Here is a 21,014-nt window from a genome sequence, read left to right as displayed (position 1 = left end):
CTAGGTTGTTTGTATGTTTAAAATTTTCCATTTGTCTTAAAAAATCTGAGGGTCTACCATGTGAGGCAGCTAGGTCAAAGAATGGCTCACAGGTCTCTGGAAAACATCAGGAGCCATTGTTGAAAAGCATACACTGCAGTGGTTTCAACTGTAAGCTCTGGAAATCAGCACCTGTGTTTGCCACTGTCTATTTGTGTGACCTTGGACTTCACTTCTCCATGCCTCTGTTTCCCCACTTTTAAAGTGGAAATGATAATGGGGTCTAGCCCTGAGGAGTTGTCCTGAAGAGTAACTGAATGAATAGGTATAAAGCACTACCTTAGAACATCATCTGGCCCACAGTCATCCCTCAAAATATGTCTATTATTATTATTATTGTTGTTATCAAATAGGAAGACAATTTGAAATGAACCAACAGGGTCTTGAAACAAGTGTATCCAAAATATGTTTTTAATCTTAATGAAGTTCACAAATGGCACAATATTGACATTTCTTTAAACAAATTATACAATCATGTTCTTAGACAATAAAGCATAGCATCACCATTACCACGTGTCCCCAGAGGCCATAGAGGCAGTGATTTAATGTCCCCCTAAGATTTGGAAAAGCTGCCATGGTCAACAGGACAGCTTTCAAAGAACCAATTTGCTACCAGATAAGCTAATGAGAGATGCCATCACATTTACTGCACAAAGAATCAAATATAAAAAAGATGCACAAGAAATATGGAATTAGCTTATTTTGCATTCAGTTTCATTCCTCTCAAGTGACAAAGGTGCTTTTTTTTTGATATCTATTAGGATGCAAACATGTATATCTTCCTTGGGGCCTCCTCCCCAAGTTGTTGTCAACAGAAGTTAATAGGAGTGGTGAGTTCAGCTTCATGGTAACCTGAGATGAAAAAGAAATAAAATAAAAAAGAAGAAGAGGAGGAGGAAGAGGAAAAGAAGAAGAAAGAGAATTAGGAGAATCAGAAGGACAAGAAGAAAATAATCACAATTATCACTGAAAGAACACAAATTTATAGAAGTGCTTCTTCAACTGAACACTATTTATAAATTATGGATATGAGATGTGAGCAAGCTTTGAAGGCAAATGATAAGCAAACAATTCAATGGTCACTATTAATATTAGCAGTAGTATTATGATTATAGCCCTCTGGTCTGAATCTGTGAATACTGATCAAGAGTTGAGGGCTTTCTGAAACTGGGTTCATTAATGACAAGCGGCCCAGGCTAAGATTTGCAAGGCCCTACCTTTCTAAATACAGCAAGTTTTTTTTTTTCCTCTCTTCTCAGAAAGATGACACTGCATCTCTGCAGCCTGTCCTAGTGCTCTGATTTCAAGCTTGAGTTGTAGAAGGAACTCACTAACTCAAAAAGAATAATGTAATTGGAGAGAAGGGATCTGCAGCCAGGTCCAGTGGGTTTCAAAATGTGGGTCCTAACCTCCAAATCCCTTCCCCTCCCATCTGACTGTACAAGGCAATCACCTTCTTCCCAGAGTCATTGCACTGCTCAGGCCTGAAGGTCCCTGCGGCGCCGGCCAAAGGCTTCAGACCCCACATTGGTGGGCACGAAGTTGCTCTTCACCACACCCCCAGACCTGCTCAGCAAGCCTGCCAGCCGATGGGTCACACAGGTGGCAGTGTTGCAGGACCTCTTCTGGGCAGTGATGCTGCTTTGCAGGATGGAGAAAAAGAGAAGGCCCGTCAGTGAGAGGCTGGGGCAGGAGCCTACCCCATAAGGCCTTCATAAAGAGAATTGTAGCTCTTTGACACACCCCTTAAGAATAAGTGTTTCTCCTAAATGCAATTATCAAAGCTGTTAGGTGAAATGGTCTGGCGGCCTTTGCTAGAAGCCCTGCCCAAAGATTTTCACAAACAAATCCAGTTCTAAGCCATGTGGCAAGTGCTAAAACCCTATACTTATCACCCCTTACATACGCCCACCCCAACATGTAAGGAGCATATAGAGGCCATACCCTAGTCACGAGCACCAACAAAACCACTTTCCATAGAAAAATGAAAATTCCCTGAAGTCTTACCTGGAAGAGGCTCAGAGCACAGGGTTTGCAGCATCCTCCCCCAGAAGTGCTTACTTGCTCCTCAGCACACCTGTTCTCATTGCTGGAGCTGGTTCACAGGGACCCTCACCAAGCCCTGCATCCTACTACCCTAAGGCTAAGGCTACTTTCAAGCATAGGCCCTGGGCACTCTCAGGCCTGGGACAGGGACCAGAATAATGACCACCAAAGTGCAAATCCTTTTAGAAAATAGGTTTATTCATCAATGATGAGGCATGAGGGATGAAGCAGGAATTGGACGGCTCTGCCATGACATTCTCTAGTATCTCAGAAGCTTCCCTCACTCTCTTATCTCTAACCTTGTCTGTGAGTTCTGCTCTCTTTCTTTCCATCCTGAGGTCCCCAGCATTCTCTGTCATAAGCAAAGCTACCAATACCAGCTTGAAGAGCAATCCAGGTAAAATCTGCATGCATTAACTTCATCCATGGGAGCAAGAAAGGAAATCAGGAAGGAGTGAGTGGAAGGAGTTCACTTGGCACCTTGGGGCACCCCAAACTGGGAGGAGCGGTCGCTCTCCAAGCTGCTGGCTATGTCACTTTTCTTGCCAGGTGTTTCAGGCCCGAAGCCCATGCCAGAGAATCTATGAAAGTTGTTCAGGTCCTTCCAGTACGCACTCAGCACACAGGTACTCAGATTACTGCACCGCTTAGCTCTGGAGCCATCCAGGCTGCAGGGAAAAGACATGCCAGACAAAACCATGCACCAGGGCTGCCCCTGAGGGCAGTCATGCAGAAGGTTAGACCCAGGAGGGGGCGCCTGGAGCAGAGAGATGGGGGGGCAGGCAGGGGGGTGGCTCACGCATCCTCCATTAGGAGAACTCAGAGGTTCGCTGAGCCAGGGCAGTGCGGGGAAGGGCTGTGGTGGGGAAGGGGTGACCTTTTCTGGCATTCCACATGCTGCTCAGTCCTTCATGCTCTGCACAGAGGTTCTCAGGGTGAATGCAGATGCAACACGTGACTCTGCTGGTGTGAGCTCCAAGCTCAGGGTGCACAGGGAGGTGCGACTGGGGAGGGGTGTCTGGCCCCATGAGAACATGCACATCTCCACAGATTCTACACATCTAAAGGCCCCGGACCTACCTCAGACACTGCTCTACCTGACCCCACCCTCTGCAAGGCCTTTGGCTTCACCTTGCAAATGTGCAATGAAGGTGCCTTGCAGGTGTGAAAGAACAACATACACAGGTTACATTTCTAAGACATCCTGAGCTATAACAGCCCATCCCCTGGCTTCACACCTACCAGTCCTAACTCATCCAGTGCTGGGTGTTCTCCTCAGTCGGGCAAGACCAATTCCCAGAGTAAGTGATTTCACACCTCCCCATTTCATTTCCTAACAGCTTTCAGGAATGGATCTTTTTAATGTGTCTAACCACAGTCCCTCCAGCTGCATGTGGACCTCTGTCTTCCACGTAGGCTGAGAACGGCTGAGTCCCAGGTCCTGGCGAACAGGGACAATCTGCTGAACTCTTGGCCCGATGCGGTCTTTCCTACCTCTCTGGGATATGTCCTCCTGAATATGCCAGGGCGGGGTGGTGAGCCTTACCTGGAGCCCTCCGTCTCCTGCTCCAGCTCATTGGTCTTGCTCTGCACATAGGCCTTCACCAGCGCAGCCAGCAGGAGGCGCCCTTCCTTCTCACTGAGTGCCCCGGGATCTGGGAGGGTCTCCAAAGCAGACCTGGAGAGAGGAAGCAAACCCAACACAGACTCTAAGCCCCTGCCTGCCTCCTTCCCAGGATAAGCAGCCAGGCTTCCTTGTCTCCTTGGCTTTCCCTGAGGATGTGGCTCTCCTCCCAGCCCACAGGGCTCAAGGCCAGTGTACACCTGAGGGTGTTGATTCACTGGGAGCCTCCCACTGCTGTGACTTCAGAGGCACAGAACTGCCTGATCCCAGGGGCAGTGGAAGGGGACCGCTCTCGTGGCTTCAGGCTGTCTCACCTGAGTGGTGTCGCCTGGAGACTGCCGGCCTGGCACAGGACCAAGATGCTGAAAGCCAGGAAGGGGGAGGACTTCCCGAAGCCCATGATGCCTCTCTGTAAAGGGAGAATGACGTTACCACTGCACCAAGACCAAGCACCGCCTGGAGCCCACAGACCTAAGTTCCAGTTCGGCCTCTGCCACAACTGCCTTGAGAATTCGGGCAGGTTACCCTGCCTCCCCACGGCTCGGTTCGGTTCATTTGCCAGATGGGCTGCTTTGAATCTCAAAATATACATTACACTGAATCGCATGGCACGGCAGAAACAGGTGTCCTGGGGTGAGGGCAGGGGACTCTGGTTTTGTCCCATGGAAAGCCAGGAAGAAGCCATGCACATGCACATAAATCCACACCTTCTGCCCTATGCAGAAACCAAGCGAGAACCCACCCTTGCTGTAGACTGTGCCTGTCTTCATAGGGACTGAGAAATCTAGGACTACCTTCACCTCCTCTGGACTTTGCCACCAATAGCTGGGAAAGGAAGGCAGTAAGGGTAAACTGGAAAGGAGCCCTAATCTCTCAGCCTGTGGGTTTGGGTTGGGGATAATTTAACGTGCCGGTTACTGGCGTCTCTCGGCTCTGCCCGAACAGCCAGCCTCTGCTGAAGTGCAGTTTAGCAGCAGGTGCTGGGTGCCAGCTCAATGTTCTGGCCGGCTGACTGCACCGCCCTAAGTCCGCGCCAATGCCCCAGGGACGCTCGCAGGCTGGAGGCGCCTCAGAGGAAGTTTCAGGGCTCAGCTGTCCCGAGAACCAAACGCGATCCCTCCTCGGGACACAGACTGCTCAGGGCACTCCCAGACCAAACTCAGGAAGAATCCTGCACGCAAAGGACTGGCACAAATGCAGGGGCCGCAGACCCAGGAAGGTTAGGAAGCTAGGGCTGGGCTCACGGAGCTTCCAGCGCCCAGGCAAAGCCCTGGGGATGCTTACGGTTCCACTGGAGCTAGTTAGAAGAAAATGAGCTGATAGCCCTAGTCTCCTGCCTTCTTCCAAGGGGACAGACGGCTAGCAGCACCTGGCTATAGGTGGGCCGGGATGGCCGTGAGAAGCAAAGAGAGGCAGGCAGGCAGATGGGGCAAATTAGATGAACTATGCAGAGGCTGGTAATTAAGAGTGAGCAGAGTGGGAAGTTCTCACCTGGCGACTCGAGTTTCAGGAGAGCGCGAGCTGCGGGTCCACCCGGATGGACAAAACGCCTGCTGTGGGCGTCTTCCCCGCGGAGCTCTCTGCTCTTATGCCAGCGATGGGGGGCGGGGAGGTCCCCACGAGCCCGCGCGGCCAATCCAAAGTGGCCAGGAGCGACCCAGCTCCGATTGCGTCATTGCTCGCGCTCCGCACACCAGTCCACTAGGGAGGGGAACCATCCACTCTGGCTGTCACTCGCAATGAGGTCATTGCTTGGGCAGCGGGAGGGCTCGGAGAGAGCGGAGAGCCTTCGACGTCCAGAAAGTGGGAGCAAATTGTGTAGAGTTTGGTGTCACCGACAGTGAGGGGCCAGAGTTTCTCTCACTTTCTTTGTGCCTGAACTCCGGCCTTGCACTCCCTCCAGCCACGCCAGTAGGGACTCCGGCCCGGTCCCTTAGATTCTGAAGGGATCTCAGATGAAATAGACCACGGTGGAAGAAGGGGATGGTGGGGGGAAAGGGTCCTTGAAAAATTGATCCCTCTGGACCACCTGGGGTGATCGGGGATATCCTCCGCTCCCTCCTCTCCTTCAACCGCGCCCTGGCGCCCCGGGCCCCGCAAAGTTGGTTTGCTGCCAGTCTGGCAACCTAGCCTCTTTCTTCTCGCTTCTCTGGGACGGGTAGGACTGAAAGAGAGGACTGGCACTGTCTGCGCAGAGGGCTAGGCATTCCTCTCGTGCTCCCGAATTCTCGACTGCAGGTTCTGCATCCCCCACTCTAACGGGGGATCCTGCGCTGCGGCGCTGGAGTTGGTTTACACAGCTGTCCGGAGCATCTGCCTTCTGTTTTCCAAGCTGCTGGGCCAGGACGCCTGTGTCCGGGTTTCTACCTGTCTCGCTCTACACCCCAGCCCCACTTCCCTGAAGCCCTTGATTGAAGAGCTGTCCGGGGTCAGCGCCTACCAACGGGGCAAGCTTTGGCCTTTCACACACGCGCCACTCGCAGCCACAGGCCGGCGGGTGCGCGCGCTCACGCCTCCCGCAGGGTGCACGTCCAGCGCTCACCTACCTGGACCCCGGCCACACGCTCTCCTTTCGCACTCACACACAGACACTCCGCAGATCGCCAGCACTCGCTGCAGCAGACGCGCGCCCTCACCAGCTGTTCGCAAAGGAGGGAGCTCGCATCAACCCATACCGACCTCGCCCAGATCCGAAAGCAGCCCCCGAGTTTCTGCTTTCGGAAACAGGCAAGTTTTATATGCACAGGGGTACACACTGTCCCCCAAGCACGGACATAGACACAAGCACAGGCACGCGCACGGACTCTGCCTTTCCCTTTTTCCTTACGGAAAGCCGGGTCTGGAGTCCGCGCGGCGGGCGCCCGCGACACCAGGGCGCTGGGAGAAGATCCCAGCTCTGGCCGAAGGGGCGTAGAGTCTGGTGGGTAGAGGCAGTGCGGAAGAAGTGAAGGAGCGCAACCACCTTCAGGCCCTCAGGCTAGCCCTGCAGAACGTGGTAGCTGCGACCCCAAGGGCTCCCGCCGGGCCCTCCTGAGCTCGCGAAGCCTCTCCGGAAGCCTCGCCCAGGGGTGCGGGGCAGGGAGCGAAGCCAGGGGCTGGCGGAATGTCCGCAGCTGGTGACGACCGTTTCTGCAGGTCAGAAGGGAGCTCAGGGGACGTCTGTCTAGGCCCTCCGGGTCTTACTTTCTGTGGCAGAACCCCTCTTGCGGGCCGAAGACGGGTCGCCCTCCAGCACCTGGGCAACGAACTCCAGGTAACAGCCCCAAAGAACCCGGGCCGCCAAACCGGGCGACTCTTGACGGGCCTACTACCCCGGCGGGCAGAAGGCACAAAGGCTGCTTGACCCGGAGTCTCCCCTACCCCCGGGAACGCTGCGCCGCGCCGAGAAGGTGGCTGCGGTCTCTGGCGGCAGGAAGCAGGGCAGGAGGACTCCCAGGACCCCTGTAATCCCACACCAGGAAGCGCTGCTCGCGAAGCGGTTCCGCTGTAATAGTGGGACTGTCTCTCTGCGCCCCAGTGGTAGGGCTCGCTTCCGGATGCAACCGGTGACACCGAAGCGGCCTTTACTTGGGGGCCCTTCTCCCAGAGCCCTGCAAATGTGAGGGGACACTTCTGCGTCCCTTTCCCGGATTCTGGCCAGGGAAAGGGGCTGCCAGGTGGAAACGCGCCGCTGGGAGCTGACTAACGCCTCCGCCCTCTTCGCCGCCTCTTCCCGGACCACTGCCACCGTCTCTGAGGTCTGGCAGAGAGTAGAGCCCGTCCCAGCAGCTCCGGGCAGCACCGCTCCTCAGAGAGGGCCAGCGCAGGGGGAGGGGTAGGAGAGAAGGTCCGGAAGGCCCCAGAGCTTTGGCCCCAGGCTCCCTAGCCTCCTCCAAGTTCTCTGTGGCGAGCTGAGCGGGGAAGCCCGCAGAGAGCGCAGGAGGAATCGCGTTTTGGCTTTGGCCTCCCAAGAGGCCCCAAATATGAATTGAGGGGGAACTTTGAACTCTTGGGGCTAAGGACTGAAAAGCTGACAGCCTCTCCAGAGACTCTGTCTGTGTCACTAGGACTTTTCTGAAGTGTTAGGACAGACAGCCTTGCTGCCACCTCTAGCGGGGCACAATCCCCGGCGGCGCCTTCCACTCCAAAGGCACGCGATGCGTAGCCCACAATCCGAGCAGAGCTCCTGCCTGGGGTAAAGTCGGTGAAAGTTTCTATAGAAGCTGCAGAGACTCGGATCCTTGCGCTCTGACAAGAAAGAGGAGTGCGAACCCGTACCAGGAAGCCCATCTTCACACAAATTGTCCTGGTACTGCGCTTTCAATGTCTTCTTGGATACCCCGATGGGACCGGCTATTATAGCACTGAGCACCCAGAATTATTTGACCTAATCTTCCTCCACTAGTGTCTTTGCACAGTGTTTGGAGCATAGTAGTTGCACAGCAAATGTTCGGTGACGGGGGAGTGAGCGAGGGGGTGATGAATGAACAGCTCCAAGGGTTCATTCCCGTAAGAGTCAGCAGTAAATTCGCAGCCAAGGTGAATTGCACCCAGTTTAGATCCATTAGATGGAAAAGCAGATTGTTGATCCAAAGACACACCTCTTTTTATTTCATAAAAGGAATCAGTGTCATGGTGAAAACTTTCTGGAATCTAACGTGAGAGGAAGGGCTTCTCTTCCAAACTCCAGCTTGAAAAGCAAAATAAGGCATTTTCCCTCAACCCATCCTTTATTATATTTGTGAGATAATGGAAGAAAAAGTCAATAAAATGCGTTGCTTTCTAAATCGAGAAAATTACATTTTGATTTTCCTGGAACTGTTCTGAGCTTCAAGGCATCCCCAGTCAAACTAACTAGTATGAGAATTTACAGCAAATAGTTTCCCAGGAATATCTTTTGGCTTTTAAGTTGTCTCAAATGTTTCGATGCTTGGTTTAACTATTTTATGTAATTACCTTTAAATTTTGAAAATGATAGTCATTAAATTGTAGAGAGAAACAGATTCCATGTACTGTAGCTTCTGAAGTTTATTTTTATTTGCTTTAACTTACTCTCTGCTTTCTTTACAAATTTCTTTGGAGAAATATTCCTTAGGGGAAAGTTTTATTCACTCAACAAATATTTATTGAGGACCTACTATGTGCCAGGCATTGTTCTAGGCACTAGCAACCCTCCTGATGCTTATATTACAGTGGTGTATTTAACAAGAGTCCTTGTACATCACCCTCCACCCAATAAAACACATACCTATCCTCGCATCCTTTCAATATAGTAATATCATCTATTTGTTTGTCAAATAGATATTCAGTGTTTATATTATGAAGACCATGTACAGACTAGCTGAGCCACATATTGTACTTTGATTACATTTCTTTGTATGTTTTGTTTTTAGTTAGTAATTCCCTCTCTTTTCATTTGTTTAATTTTCTTTCTGCCCATCACCTGTTTATTCCTTTTCCTAGGTCCTACTTTTCCCTCATTCTTGGTTTACTACCTCACTTTGGTGGAGCAAACTCATCATTATACAATAGATTTGTCCTGAAATAGAATTCTAAGTTGGAAATTATTTGCGTTCAGAATTGTGAAAGTATTCTCTATTTGTCTTCTATTTCCAATGTGACTATTGAGAAATCCATTTCTATTTTTTTATAAGATCTCTACCTCTGTCTCTCTCTCTCTCCCTCTCCTTCCCTCTCTCTTCCTCTCCTTCCCTCCCTCTCCCTCTCCCTCTCCTTCCCTCTCTCTTCCTCTCCTTCCCTCCCTCTCCCTCTCCCTCTCCCTCTCTCTGTTCCAGTCTTCTAAAATACCACGATGTTTTGCCTTGGTGTGGACTATTTTTATTTATTGTTCTAAGTACTGGGAGAACACCTGCAATAAGAAAATTCGTGCTCTTCAATTCAAGGAAATTTTCTTGCTTTATTTCTTTGATAATTCTCTCTCTCTCTCTCTCTCTCTCTCAGTTCAACTTTCTGGAACTTTTTTTTTTTCAAATTTACACTGTTTTAAAATTCTTTTGATCATATTTTTTACTTCCAATAGCTTTTTAAAAATTCTGTGTTACTTTTTACATCCTCCTGTTTTTATTTAATGGGTGCAACATTGTCTTCTAGCTCTCTGAAGCTGTTAAACATAGGTTGTTTGTTGTGTTCTTCTCACTTTAGAGACTACCCTCACATTTCTACTTCTCCCTAGCTGCTGATTTATATTTCGAGGGAAGTAATAACATGCTAATTGGAAGATGAGGATGGCAGAGTTGTCCATCAATGGACCTGAATATAGAATGATTAGATGAGAAGCAACCTTGTCATTTTATTGGGGGAGGGGGGCTAAACTATGAAATGAATAACTGTAAGTCTTTTCCCTTGGCTTTTCATTTGTCCTAAGAGGACTCCTGCAAGGGTCAGTGGGATGGGGGTTGAGGGGTGGAGTATAAGCCAATAAGTAATAAAGGAGGCTGGGAGTTTTACCATTCATTATGGTAATCCTGCAGTCTTTTCTGACACCTAGTCATCTAACTACATAGGATATAGAAGGAAATCTTGGGTCTAATTACTCCTTTTAAAGGCTTGAAAACACTACAATTTTCAGCCCATCTTATAACACCATCAACAGAAGCAACCAGTTCCTCAGAGCCCTGAGCTTGTCTGGGGTCCTTGCTTCTTGATGGCTTTCCCTGCCCTACTAGAGTTTGCACTAGAAATGTATGTCTCTACACTGCTTTCTCTTCTGTTAAACCAGTTAAGAAGACTGGCTGAAGGGTAGGAGATACAGACAGTCATTGCAGAACCCTCAGATTAGATTCAATCCACTGGACGCTTGACTCAACTGAGTCCCACTCCCCATCACAGGCCACCAGCCAGGAGGCTTCTTCCTCCAAACCCCAGAGAAATAGAGATGCCAACATCTAACCCACAGAAGTCCCTTCTTAGAGAATATTTTTAGAGTTGTCTGTGCCTTCCAGAGAATGAGCAAAGCATTGTGGCCCAGACCCAAGCTGGTCACTCTGAGAGATGGACAGTGAATGACGTCAAGGAATTACTCAGGTTGGGTTCCTCTGAGATGATTAAAATTCTTTCTTGGCTCAGACCCACAGGACCCAAATTGACTCTCTCCTCCCTGTCTGAGAGCATTGTTCCACACTGCAAAGAAAGTAGAAATACAGGTCCTTAAAACTTTCTTGTAAAGCTAATTAGAGTAAAATCTCCTGCATTCAACACTCGCAGAATAATGAGAGTTTTAGCTAAAGTAAATTCCCAGGTAACTGAAACATACTCTAAATGGAAAACACACATTTTAAAAAGCCATTTTGGATGGAAACCCTTTTAAAATGCATGACATTCTCCTCTTAACCTTCTCTGGATGACTCACAGCTGTCATCAAGAGAACATCAGTCACAGTGTTGCATCCTATGTAAGGGCCTGAATTAGTTGGACTGTTTACCTCCACACCTGCTGACCCCAACTTCTGTGCTTTTGAGCTCTTGGTCCATTGTTTTCAGTTAGCATATTAGTTATTCATATTCAGTTGACTATGAGATCCTCTTAGTCAGAATCTCAGGATCACATTTTTGGGTTGTGATGGTTTCTTCTGGTCATCGTTAATGTATCTGCCTCTAGCCCCAGGCCCAGTCTACCTAAATTTTCACCTGCTAATTCAACATCATCAGGAAAACGATAGACTCACATTCAGTAGAACTGGCTGGAGCAAATCAGAAGGAGGAGGGTTAAGAGAAGGATCTGAGTGTCTCTCTTATGAGTAATGGTAAAGAGCTCTAATGCATTTTCCTGGCCCTTTTTCTGGCCCTCAACTATGTCTTCTATAGAGGGTGTTTCTGGATAAGTGAGTGTTTCTATAATGTTAAGGAAGTTTGAGACAGATCATAAGTTTAAAAGAGGGTCTTGTATAACAGTGCTGTCCAATAGAACTTTTGGCAACAATGGGAATATTCCAAATCTGTGCTGTCCAAGACAATAGCCACAAGCCACATGTGGCTCTTGAGCACACAAAATATAACCAGTGCAACCAAAGAGCTGAATTTTAATTTAATTTATTTTAATTAATTTAAATGTAAATAGCCACATTTAGCCAGTGGCTACAGTATTGGATGACAATCTATAGTACAGAGTAGTGGATAAATGCATAGATTCTGGAGCCAGACTGCCTGTTGTTCAAATTCTGGCTCTCACACTTATTAGCTGTTTCACCATAGACAAATAGTTCAAATTTTTTGCACCTCAGGATCCTCCTTTGTAAAATGAGTATAATCATATTGCTTGTTTAATGGGGCTTTGTGAGGATTAAACAGGTAATAAACATAAAGTGCTTAGAACCATGTATGGCAACTAGTAAGTGCTATATACATGTTAACCATTGTCTTACATTGGGTTTCTTCAGAGGCAGAACCCAAGACAAGAATTTGGGTACAAACCATTTATTTGGGAGTTGTACCAGTAAGGGAACAGGGAAATGAGACAGGGAAGGGAAGATAACCATTATAGAGTATGATAATAAGCAGGTTACTACTGCTGCAGGTAATTGAGGCTTTATCCTGCTGGAGATCCTCTGGAACACTTCAGAGAGAAAGCCTCAGAATTATTCCACCCCCAAAAATGATAAGTTATTTATCCACCAACTCCAGTCCATCACCAGTTTAGGGGTGCTCCCACAGGTGCTAACTCCCCAGCACATCTTGGCCAGTCCCGCATGGCCAGGCTTCTGTGGCCTGAGAAAAGTCCCAGATAGAGAGTCATAGGTGCTTGCAGTAGAAAGCTATAGGTACAAATGGGAATAGTAAAGACTGATGAGGCGCTAAGACCGTCTGCTATAGCCCATTTTATTATTATAGAGTCTGCCACTGCTTAATGACCCTCCCTAGAAATAGGCAAGAGTAAGTTTCCCATCCATACTGTGTTGTGATAGATTAGCAAACAGGCTGTGATATGCTGATGTCACTTTGTCAATTATTCCCACCCATCTGACTCATAAGGTCTTTGCTCAGAGTATTTAGAAAGCCTTTCATGGTGCCTGAGTCTTAGGGTCCATTAACTTCAGTGCCTATTTCATCAGTAAGCAAACACCAGAAAAATCAGTACCCTCTAGTCTCTTGCAGCAATAACTCAAACACACACAGAAGCCCTTCCGCTCAGAAGAAAACATAGAGAACACGCTGCCAAAGACTCATTAATGCTGGATGAGCTTGGGGCAGTGCGGGGAGGGGAGATTCCAATCCTGATTTATTAGTTTTCATGACTTGGTTTGTTATTTCTTGTTGAACAGGCCCTATTTTCTCATACCTAGCATCTTAGAAATTTCCTTGGCCAAGAAATTACTGGGGCATATCTTCTGTTTATCATTGAAGATAATTATATCAGGCTTTTTTCGTGTATGGGTGTTCTCAGCTATCTTGATAGGTTAAAATTAAATTTTCATACTCACTCCTGAAAGGCTGGAGGACTATGGGAGATGGCAGAATGTCTCTTAGCAATAATGCTAATTGTTAACATTTGACACTGTATTCATCAGGGTGCTTAGTTGCATATAACAGAATTCTCCAAGCTAATTTAAACAGGACAGTACTTGTTACAAGGTATTGAGTAGCTTACAGAATTTTTTAAAGGGCCAGAGAATCAGGTCCAGATGCCACACACCCAAGAATAATATATCCAGGAGAAACTAATCATCCCGCGGAAATGTAGTGGGAAGTCCATTGCTGCTCACCTATATCAGTTTTGACTCCAGGGAATTCCATGGTTGCTCCAGAATATCCAGTTTCCTCTCATACAGCCAACATCTTAAAGTGTTCACTTTTGCCCTCCAAGTCTTTATGAATGCCTCTGATTGCCAGTGCCTAAACTTTGTGTGGAGTTCTAGCTCCAAGAGGACCTGAGAAGAAATGTTTTTTAATTTTCTAACCTCTGTAAAAAGGCTTGCAAGAAGGGGTTCGATGGGAACTGAGTAAATCACATATACCTTCATTTGGATGTCTAATAAGCCTCTCTATCTAACCATGTCCAAAAAGAATTTTGGGGGTTTTTTTCTGTCCAAATCTGTTCTTCCCTCACTTTTACCCATCATAGTAAACGGCAGCACAAATAACTCAGTGGATTCAGCTCAAAATGTAGGTATCATTCTTAATTCCTCCTTTTCCTTCATCTATATCTAATCCAGCGATTAGATATATTAACTATTACTCTACTCCTATTTACTCTCCCACCCTAAAAACATCCCCAATCCATCCATTTATCTGTCTCCACCAATATCTTAGTCCATTCAGGCAGCTGTAACAAAATAATAACAGACTAGGTAGCTTATAAACAACAGAAATTTATTTCTCACAGTTCTGGAGGCTGAAATCTGAGATCACAGTGCCAACATGGTCAGGGGATGACCCTCTTCCAGGCTGCAGACTTCTCATTGTACCCTCACATGGAAGAAGGGGGCAAGGGAACTCTATGAGGTCTCTTTAATGGGCACATTGATTTCATTCATGAAGGCTCTGCCCTCATGAGCTAATCACCTTCCCAAGTCCCCAACTCCTAATACTATCTCATTGAGCATTAGAATTTCAACATATGAATTGAGGGGTGGGGAGAGATACAAACATTCAGACCATGGCAACAAGGGACCATAGTCCAAGCCACCGTCATCTCTTGCCTGAACAATTCCAGCAGTCTCCTAACTAGTCTCCTGGATTTGACTGTTGCCTCTGTAATTCCTTCTCCACATAACTCTCAGAGTGATCTTTTAAAAGCATAGATCATACTGGGCCACTCCTCTTCCTACAACTCTCCAGTATAGTTAGGATAAAAAATTTAAATGCTTTTCCATAGCTTTAAGACAGACATGGTCTAGCTCCTATCCATCTTGCCAGCACCCTCTGGTACCAGTCTCCCCTCACCTGTATACCCACACTGGACTTTTTGGAAGTCTTAGAACTAACACACCAAGACCTTTCCACTCAGAACTTTTGCACTTGCTGGTTTCTCTGTCTAGAAAAGTCTTCCTTATCTGTCAATCCTCCCCTTCTATGACACCACACAATACACACACACACACACACACACGTGCACGCGCACACACACACACATCACCATCACTACTACCACCACTTTTGATGGCTGGCTCCTTATCACTCTTCAGTTTTCAACTTAAAATCATATGTCACCTACTTAAAAAAGACCTTCCACAACCAACCTATCTAAAGAAGTCCCTCCAGTCTCTTTATGACATCAACCTGTATAACTTCCTTTACAGAACTTACCACTCTGTGAAATTATCTCTGTAATCTACTTATTTGTATATTATTGTCTTCTTTCACTAGAAAGTAAGGTTTTTGAGAGCAGTCTCCTTGAATATCTTGTTCACCACTGTATCTCCAGTACCTGGAACAGTGCCCAGCACAAAGGCTGGATGTGATAAACATCTGAAGAATCATGGAAGTATGTGAATGCTTACTCTGCAACACTTTGCTAAGTGTTAAGAGCTAAGAGCTCTACTTAGATCATTTTACATAATCCTTATGTATTAATCTGGCTTATCCAGAGAAATAGAATCAATAGGAAATTACATACATAACATATTTACTATAAGAAATTGACTCACGTGATTAGGGAGTCTGAGAAGTCCAAGGTCTACAGTCGGGAAGCTGGAGACCCAGGAGAACAGATAATAGAGTTCCAGTCTGAGTCCGAGTCTGAAGGCAGAAGACTAATGTCCCAGCTCACAGACAGCCAGACAGAAAGAAAGAATTCTTTCTTATTCAGCCTTTTATTCTTTCCGGGCTTCAATGGATCGGGTGAAGCCCACTCACACTGGGGAGGGCAAAATATTTTACTCAGTCTATGAATTCAAATGTTGATCTCATCCTCACAGACACACCCATAAATAATATACAACAAATATCTGGAAACCCTGTAGCCCAGTCAAGTTGATACATAAAATTAACCATCACACCTAATAACAACCCTATGAAGTAGATACTGTTATCCTTGCTACCCATTTGAAAAAAACAAGGATGGAAAAATTAAGTACTAGCCCAATGTCACATCTAGTAAGCTTAAGGGCAGGATTTAAGCATAGACAGTCTGACTCCAGAGCCCACATTTTAAATATTTATGTTTATTTGCCTCTCTCATAGCAATTATAGATATTTAAGGAAGGAGGAAGAACTTGACAAATGGTCTCCTGAGATCACCCATGTCAAACAGGCCTGGAGAGTAGAGTGAACTGTAGGCAGCCCAAACATCTCCCCCAGGTGCCCAGCCATAATTGTTATAGAAGGCTCTTGGGGGACCGTATTAACTCCCTTATAGACCATCACATTCCTTTGATCATTTCTTTTCATCCCTTCAGTATATCTGAAGACCATAACAGCACCCTACAACTTTTCAGAGAGGGTGCCTCCAGTCCCAAGACCAGAGCCCAGTCTCTCCTTAGTTGACTACTTCTCCACAGTGAGTAAATTGCATAGGTCAGAGGTGATGTCTGTCTTCCAGAATTGAATGAATGACTGAACTATCAGGTGCATGAATCAGAGTTGACCAAAACTCTTGACCTAAGGGCAGCAAATGTGATATTCCAACTGAAACCAGGTACCAATCCTGAGAAGGCAGAGATGACATACTGTACAAATTTCTGTTTAGAAATAGACAGTGCTTAGAACAGTGCCTGGCACCTAGTAGCCACTCAGCATATATTTGTAAATGAATAATAGTGGTATAACTACTCTTTTTTTTGTTAGTTTGTTCTGTTTATTCATTATCACCACTGTCTTGTTAGATCGTTGATGTTTTTGGACATCCAAGTTTGTGATCTGGAGTTAGGGAAAATTGCATTGTTTTATATAATAGAGGGATAAATAAATTAAAGTTCCCTTAGGGCAGTCTGGAAGCAATGAGTGAAAGGAGAAAGAGGAAAGAGCTGAAGCCCCAGAATTCACAGGGGGTGAAGAGCAAGGGAGAAACTCTTCTTGGTAGTTAAGGGATAAGGTGAGGGACAAAAGAATTGAAGACAACAAAAATGCCTAATATGAAAATTTAGCTTACTTACCTATCAAGCTGTGATGTGACATTCTTTTACCCCCATATCTTTAATAAAATTGATTATAATCTTTTCTGTTTTGTTGGTCTGGATTTTTTTGAGGAAATCAAGGAAGGTATTGAGTTTTTATCTCAGAGTTCATATGAGGCAGAATCAAAGAGAGCACACACAGAAGCTGGAACCGAGAGATAATAAGGCATGAAATAAGGGTTTAAGCTGACTATCTTGTAAGGGGTTGTAAGGGGTTGGTAGACCTCAGCTCAGATCTGGGCTACACCAGCATTAGGACAGCCACTCAGTGAACGGATTTCTCTAGATTATTGCCTTCCATCAGTAGCTATGGGAGTCTTCCTCTACCCTTCTGCCTCATGAGATCCCATTGGAAGTTGTTCACTGAAAAATCTTAATGCCATTGCATCAACCTCTTTGAACTCACTGTGCCTGGCCCCAGCTCACCTGTGACTCACCAGTAGCTCATAGCAAAAGAAATCCAGTAGAGGGCAAAGCTCTCACCTTCCCTTCCTTATTAAGAGCTTCTGTGTTCTCATGTGTCATTTGGTAATTGAGATTGTCAATTAGTCACCTCATCTCTGGTTCTCATTTTCCTTTCTTCCAACTAAACTCAACCGTCAGCCCACACAATGGAAGTCAACAAAATGAGGTAACAGCGTTCTACGTGAGTCACTGTGGGTGACTCTGAGAGCACTGTGGGGCAAGTAGCCAGAGTCCAGACAAGCATTTCAGCCATCCAAGAACTGGCACGTGGCCCAAGAAACACTCTCACCTGATGACGGACTGGTGGGATGAGTCTTGGAGGAAATAGTTCCCAACAGCAGGAGAAAGAGTCTCTTGGCTCATGCACAGCAATGCTCTTCTCGATTAAAAATGTTGTCATCATTCACACTGCAATGTAAAATCCTTTTTACATCGTGCTCACATTTCTACAAGTTTCTATCTACCCTGCATATTAAAGACAGGACCCTTCCATGAAAAGGTGGCATATCTAAGTTACTGTTCCACCCAAACAGCTCTATATAATGGACAGAAAATGGCTTGCTGTCCCTCAAAGGGTAAATGCAAGGAGGGAGATTTCCATGAGCTATTTCTCTTTGCTGAGCACTCAGAGGAAAATTATAAGTGGTTGGAAGAAGGCTTTGTTCTCTAAAAGACTTTTAGTTATTCCTGAGAAATCCCTCTGCTTATTCCCAGAGAGAGGTCATCTCTTATATGCTGTGAGGCAGACAGGGATCAGCAGCCAAGGAGAGGTGCTCAGAGAGATTTCCAACTAATGCAGCCAGAGGAAAACTGCCAAAGAAGCAGGGCTCCTTAGGATAAAGAAATTGAAGGATATTTGGGGGATAAAAATAAATCCTTTTTGAAAATGAAGGGATGCTATATATACAAATTGCCCTGTACATCAAATTCTGAACAATGGTGTCACCAGGGCTGGCTGTGCAGACCAATGACACAAAGATCTTCTCAGATATGCTTGCTGGCCCTTTCCTCCAAAGGTATCTATCCTGTTTCCATCTCATTCTCATAGGATTTTCCTTAGGGGGCTCATAAAGATTTCACTTTAGTCATAATCCTGGTGGACCTGGGTTGGACCTTTGGGATAGAAGACCTCTGTATAGGGATTGAAGTAATACAACATTTAGTTTGTATTCAGAGACTGGCAGAAGAAAACTAGGTTGTCCAGCCTGGTAGTGTCTAAGAGGGCAGATTTTTAATTCCAGAAGCAATCAGCACTGAGTGTCAGATCTCATTGGTGAAACACAGTGATCAGGACTTCACAAGGGGAGGGATCACTCAAGAGTCTGAGTCATACTTCAAGTCATAGGGTCTGGATCTCACCCCAACACCCAACCAGAAAATTGGGGGAACTGGAAGCCAAAATCCCCCCCTCCCACTCTGAAGGTGCTGAAATGAGGTCGAGAGCTAGGCAGCTGATTTGTGGGGACCAACACATTTCAGGACTAAGTGTTGCGTCATAAGAGAAGTAGGGAGAGCACTAATTGGTACTAGATGAAACAGGGGTTCCTAGTTATAACTATTAGCAAAAAAAAAATTATGGTCTGCAGGGAGAGGATCTAAAAGGACCCTAATTGGAGTTGAGCAGCTGGCAAGTGGTCTGAGGAGCATGACAATTCCAGGCCCTCTAAGACGGTAGGACAGCCACTATTAAGATAAATTGTTTCTGACTTACTTCACTCTGTATGACAGGATCTAGGTCCATCACGTCTCTACAAATGACCCAATTTCAATCCTTTTTATGGCTGAGTAATATTCCATTTTATATATGTACCACATCTTCTTTATCCATTCCTTTGTTGATGGACAGTAGAAACTAACACAACATTGGAAAGCAACCATACTTCAATAAAAATTAATTTTAAAAAAAGATAAATTCTGCCATGGTGAGACTATCCTACTATGGAAGATTCGCAATTAAAATAGACAGCCAGGGACTTCCCTGGGGGTCCAATGCTTAAGAATCTGTGCTCCCAATGCAGGGGACATGGGTTCAATTCCTGGTCAGGGAACTAAGATCCCACATGCTGCATGGTGGGGCCAAAAAAATAGGCAGCTGGCAAATACAAGACAGGGGTTTGGCAATGGTTTTGTTGCAATTCTTTTTTTTTTTTTTTTTTTTTGCGGTACACGGGCCTCTCACTGTTGTGGTCTCTCCCGCTGTGGAGCATAGGCTCCGGACGCGCAGGCTCAGAGGCCATGGCTCACGGGCCCAGCTGCTCCACAGCATGTGGGATCTTCCCGGACTGGGGCACGAACCCGTGTCCCCTGCATCGGCAGGTGGACTCTCAACCACTGCGCCACCAGGGAAGACCTTGTTGCAATTCTTAAAGAACTCTAGAACAAAACCCAAGAGACCCAAAAGACTAGAGTTCGTGGTTGAATTTTAGATAGTTAAACAGGCAGTCAGGAGTTTTTGTTAAGTTTTGTATGTCTTGTCCACCCTTTCCTGTTCCATCCCCAACCTCACCCATTCTGTCTACCAATAATGCACTTTAGTCCCTGCACTTGCCACAGTTATATGTGTGTATTCACTTCAGAATGGGTAGTTCAACAGCAAAGCCAGAAGACGGCCTCGCTCAGCTATTTCCCTGGGCAGGCAGTTCCTTTTGAGGTAGGGGCACTTATTATACCAATAACAATAGTAATAATAATATTGACAGTAACAATAGAAGATAACATTATTTCATGATTTCATACATCTAGGCTAAGTGCTAGCATTTGTTATCTATTGTATTAATCTTCACAGCATGTGTTATCTATTTTATAAATCTTCACAACAACCCTATGAGATATGGTCCATTACCAGTTCCATTTTACAATTGAAAAAATTGAGACTCAGAAAGATTAATCAATTTCCCCAAGTTTCAATGGCTAGTAATTGGGATGTGACATATAAAGAAAACTGGCTCATTCAACACTCACTCCAATTCTTCTCTGGTATAACATGCATCACAGAGGCTGGAAAATTAGAAACAGCACTACCCAGGCACCCTCAGAACTGGACTCCAGGTGCAGCCTAGGGTCTCACGAGCAACATCTGGAGGCAGAAATGACTAGGGGGAGCCTCTCTGTGGTTTCTTCGTGTGTTTCTTCTGGAGCAGCTGTGTGGGAATTCAGTTTCTGGTCCCCAACGTCACAGGTGCAGCAGCAGTAGAGGCAGCGGCATCCCCTGGAATAGACTTGTGGTGTGCTTGAGTGTTTCCCCAAGTTGTGTTCTTAGCTGGGCAGTAACCAGGCCTGTGGTTCCTTGGCCTCCCCAGTGTCTTCAACCTACCTAATCTCCCATAACAAACACATTTCTGCTTAGAGTGAATTTTGTTGTCTACAACCAAAAACCCTGAAAACTCACTGTGAGAGCAAGGATTCAAACCCCGGCCTGCCTGACTTGGAGCCCAGCACTTAACGTGGATTTTTTTGGGGAGACAGGGACAATCTTAAATAAAGGGGATTCTTTCAGGCGACACTTAAGCCAACGTTGTTTAATCACTTGAGTCTCTGAGGATGCTAAAATGTTCCACATCTAACTAACCTCTTTACATTCTTCCCTCACATATCACATACAGGTCCTCCTGCACAGAAGTGTACCAATATGCCCCCCCACACCTGTTATTTAACCCCAAGGCACCCTATAGTTCCCTAAGCCCAGCATTCAGGACTGTAACAGCTTATTAAATCGTCCCAAATGCCTATTAAAGTGTGGGGTCTGGGAGGCCAGGGTCCAGACCCGTCTTAACTCCCCTCTGTATTCCCAGC

General features: G+C 46.3%; 1 protein-coding gene across 1 annotated transcript; it reads right to left on the bottom strand.

Moving 5' to 3' along the window:
- Positions 1-1,517: 1,517 nt before the first annotated feature.
- LOC132493776 (calcitonin gene-related peptide 2) lies at positions 1,518-4,109 on the bottom strand. The gene is made up of 3 exons (XM_060104578.1): positions 4,024-4,109; positions 3,632-3,763; positions 1,518-1,677 (listed from the first exon to the last, which is right to left on the bottom strand). The coding sequence occupies exons 1-3, from the start codon at positions 4,107-4,109 to the stop codon at positions 1,518-1,520; spliced, it is 378 nt and encodes a 125-aa protein (XP_059960561.1).
- Positions 4,110-21,014: the final 16,905 nt, after the last annotated feature.

The sequence above is a fragment of the Mesoplodon densirostris genome, chromosome 7, assembly GCF_025265405.1.
Source record: "Mesoplodon densirostris isolate mMesDen1 chromosome 7, mMesDen1 primary haplotype, whole genome shotgun sequence".
NCBI classification, from domain to species: domain Eukaryota; kingdom Metazoa; phylum Chordata; class Mammalia; order Artiodactyla; family Ziphiidae; genus Mesoplodon; species Mesoplodon densirostris.
Note: the sequence above shows the minus strand (reverse complement) of the source record. Positions and strands in the feature narration are given on the sequence as shown.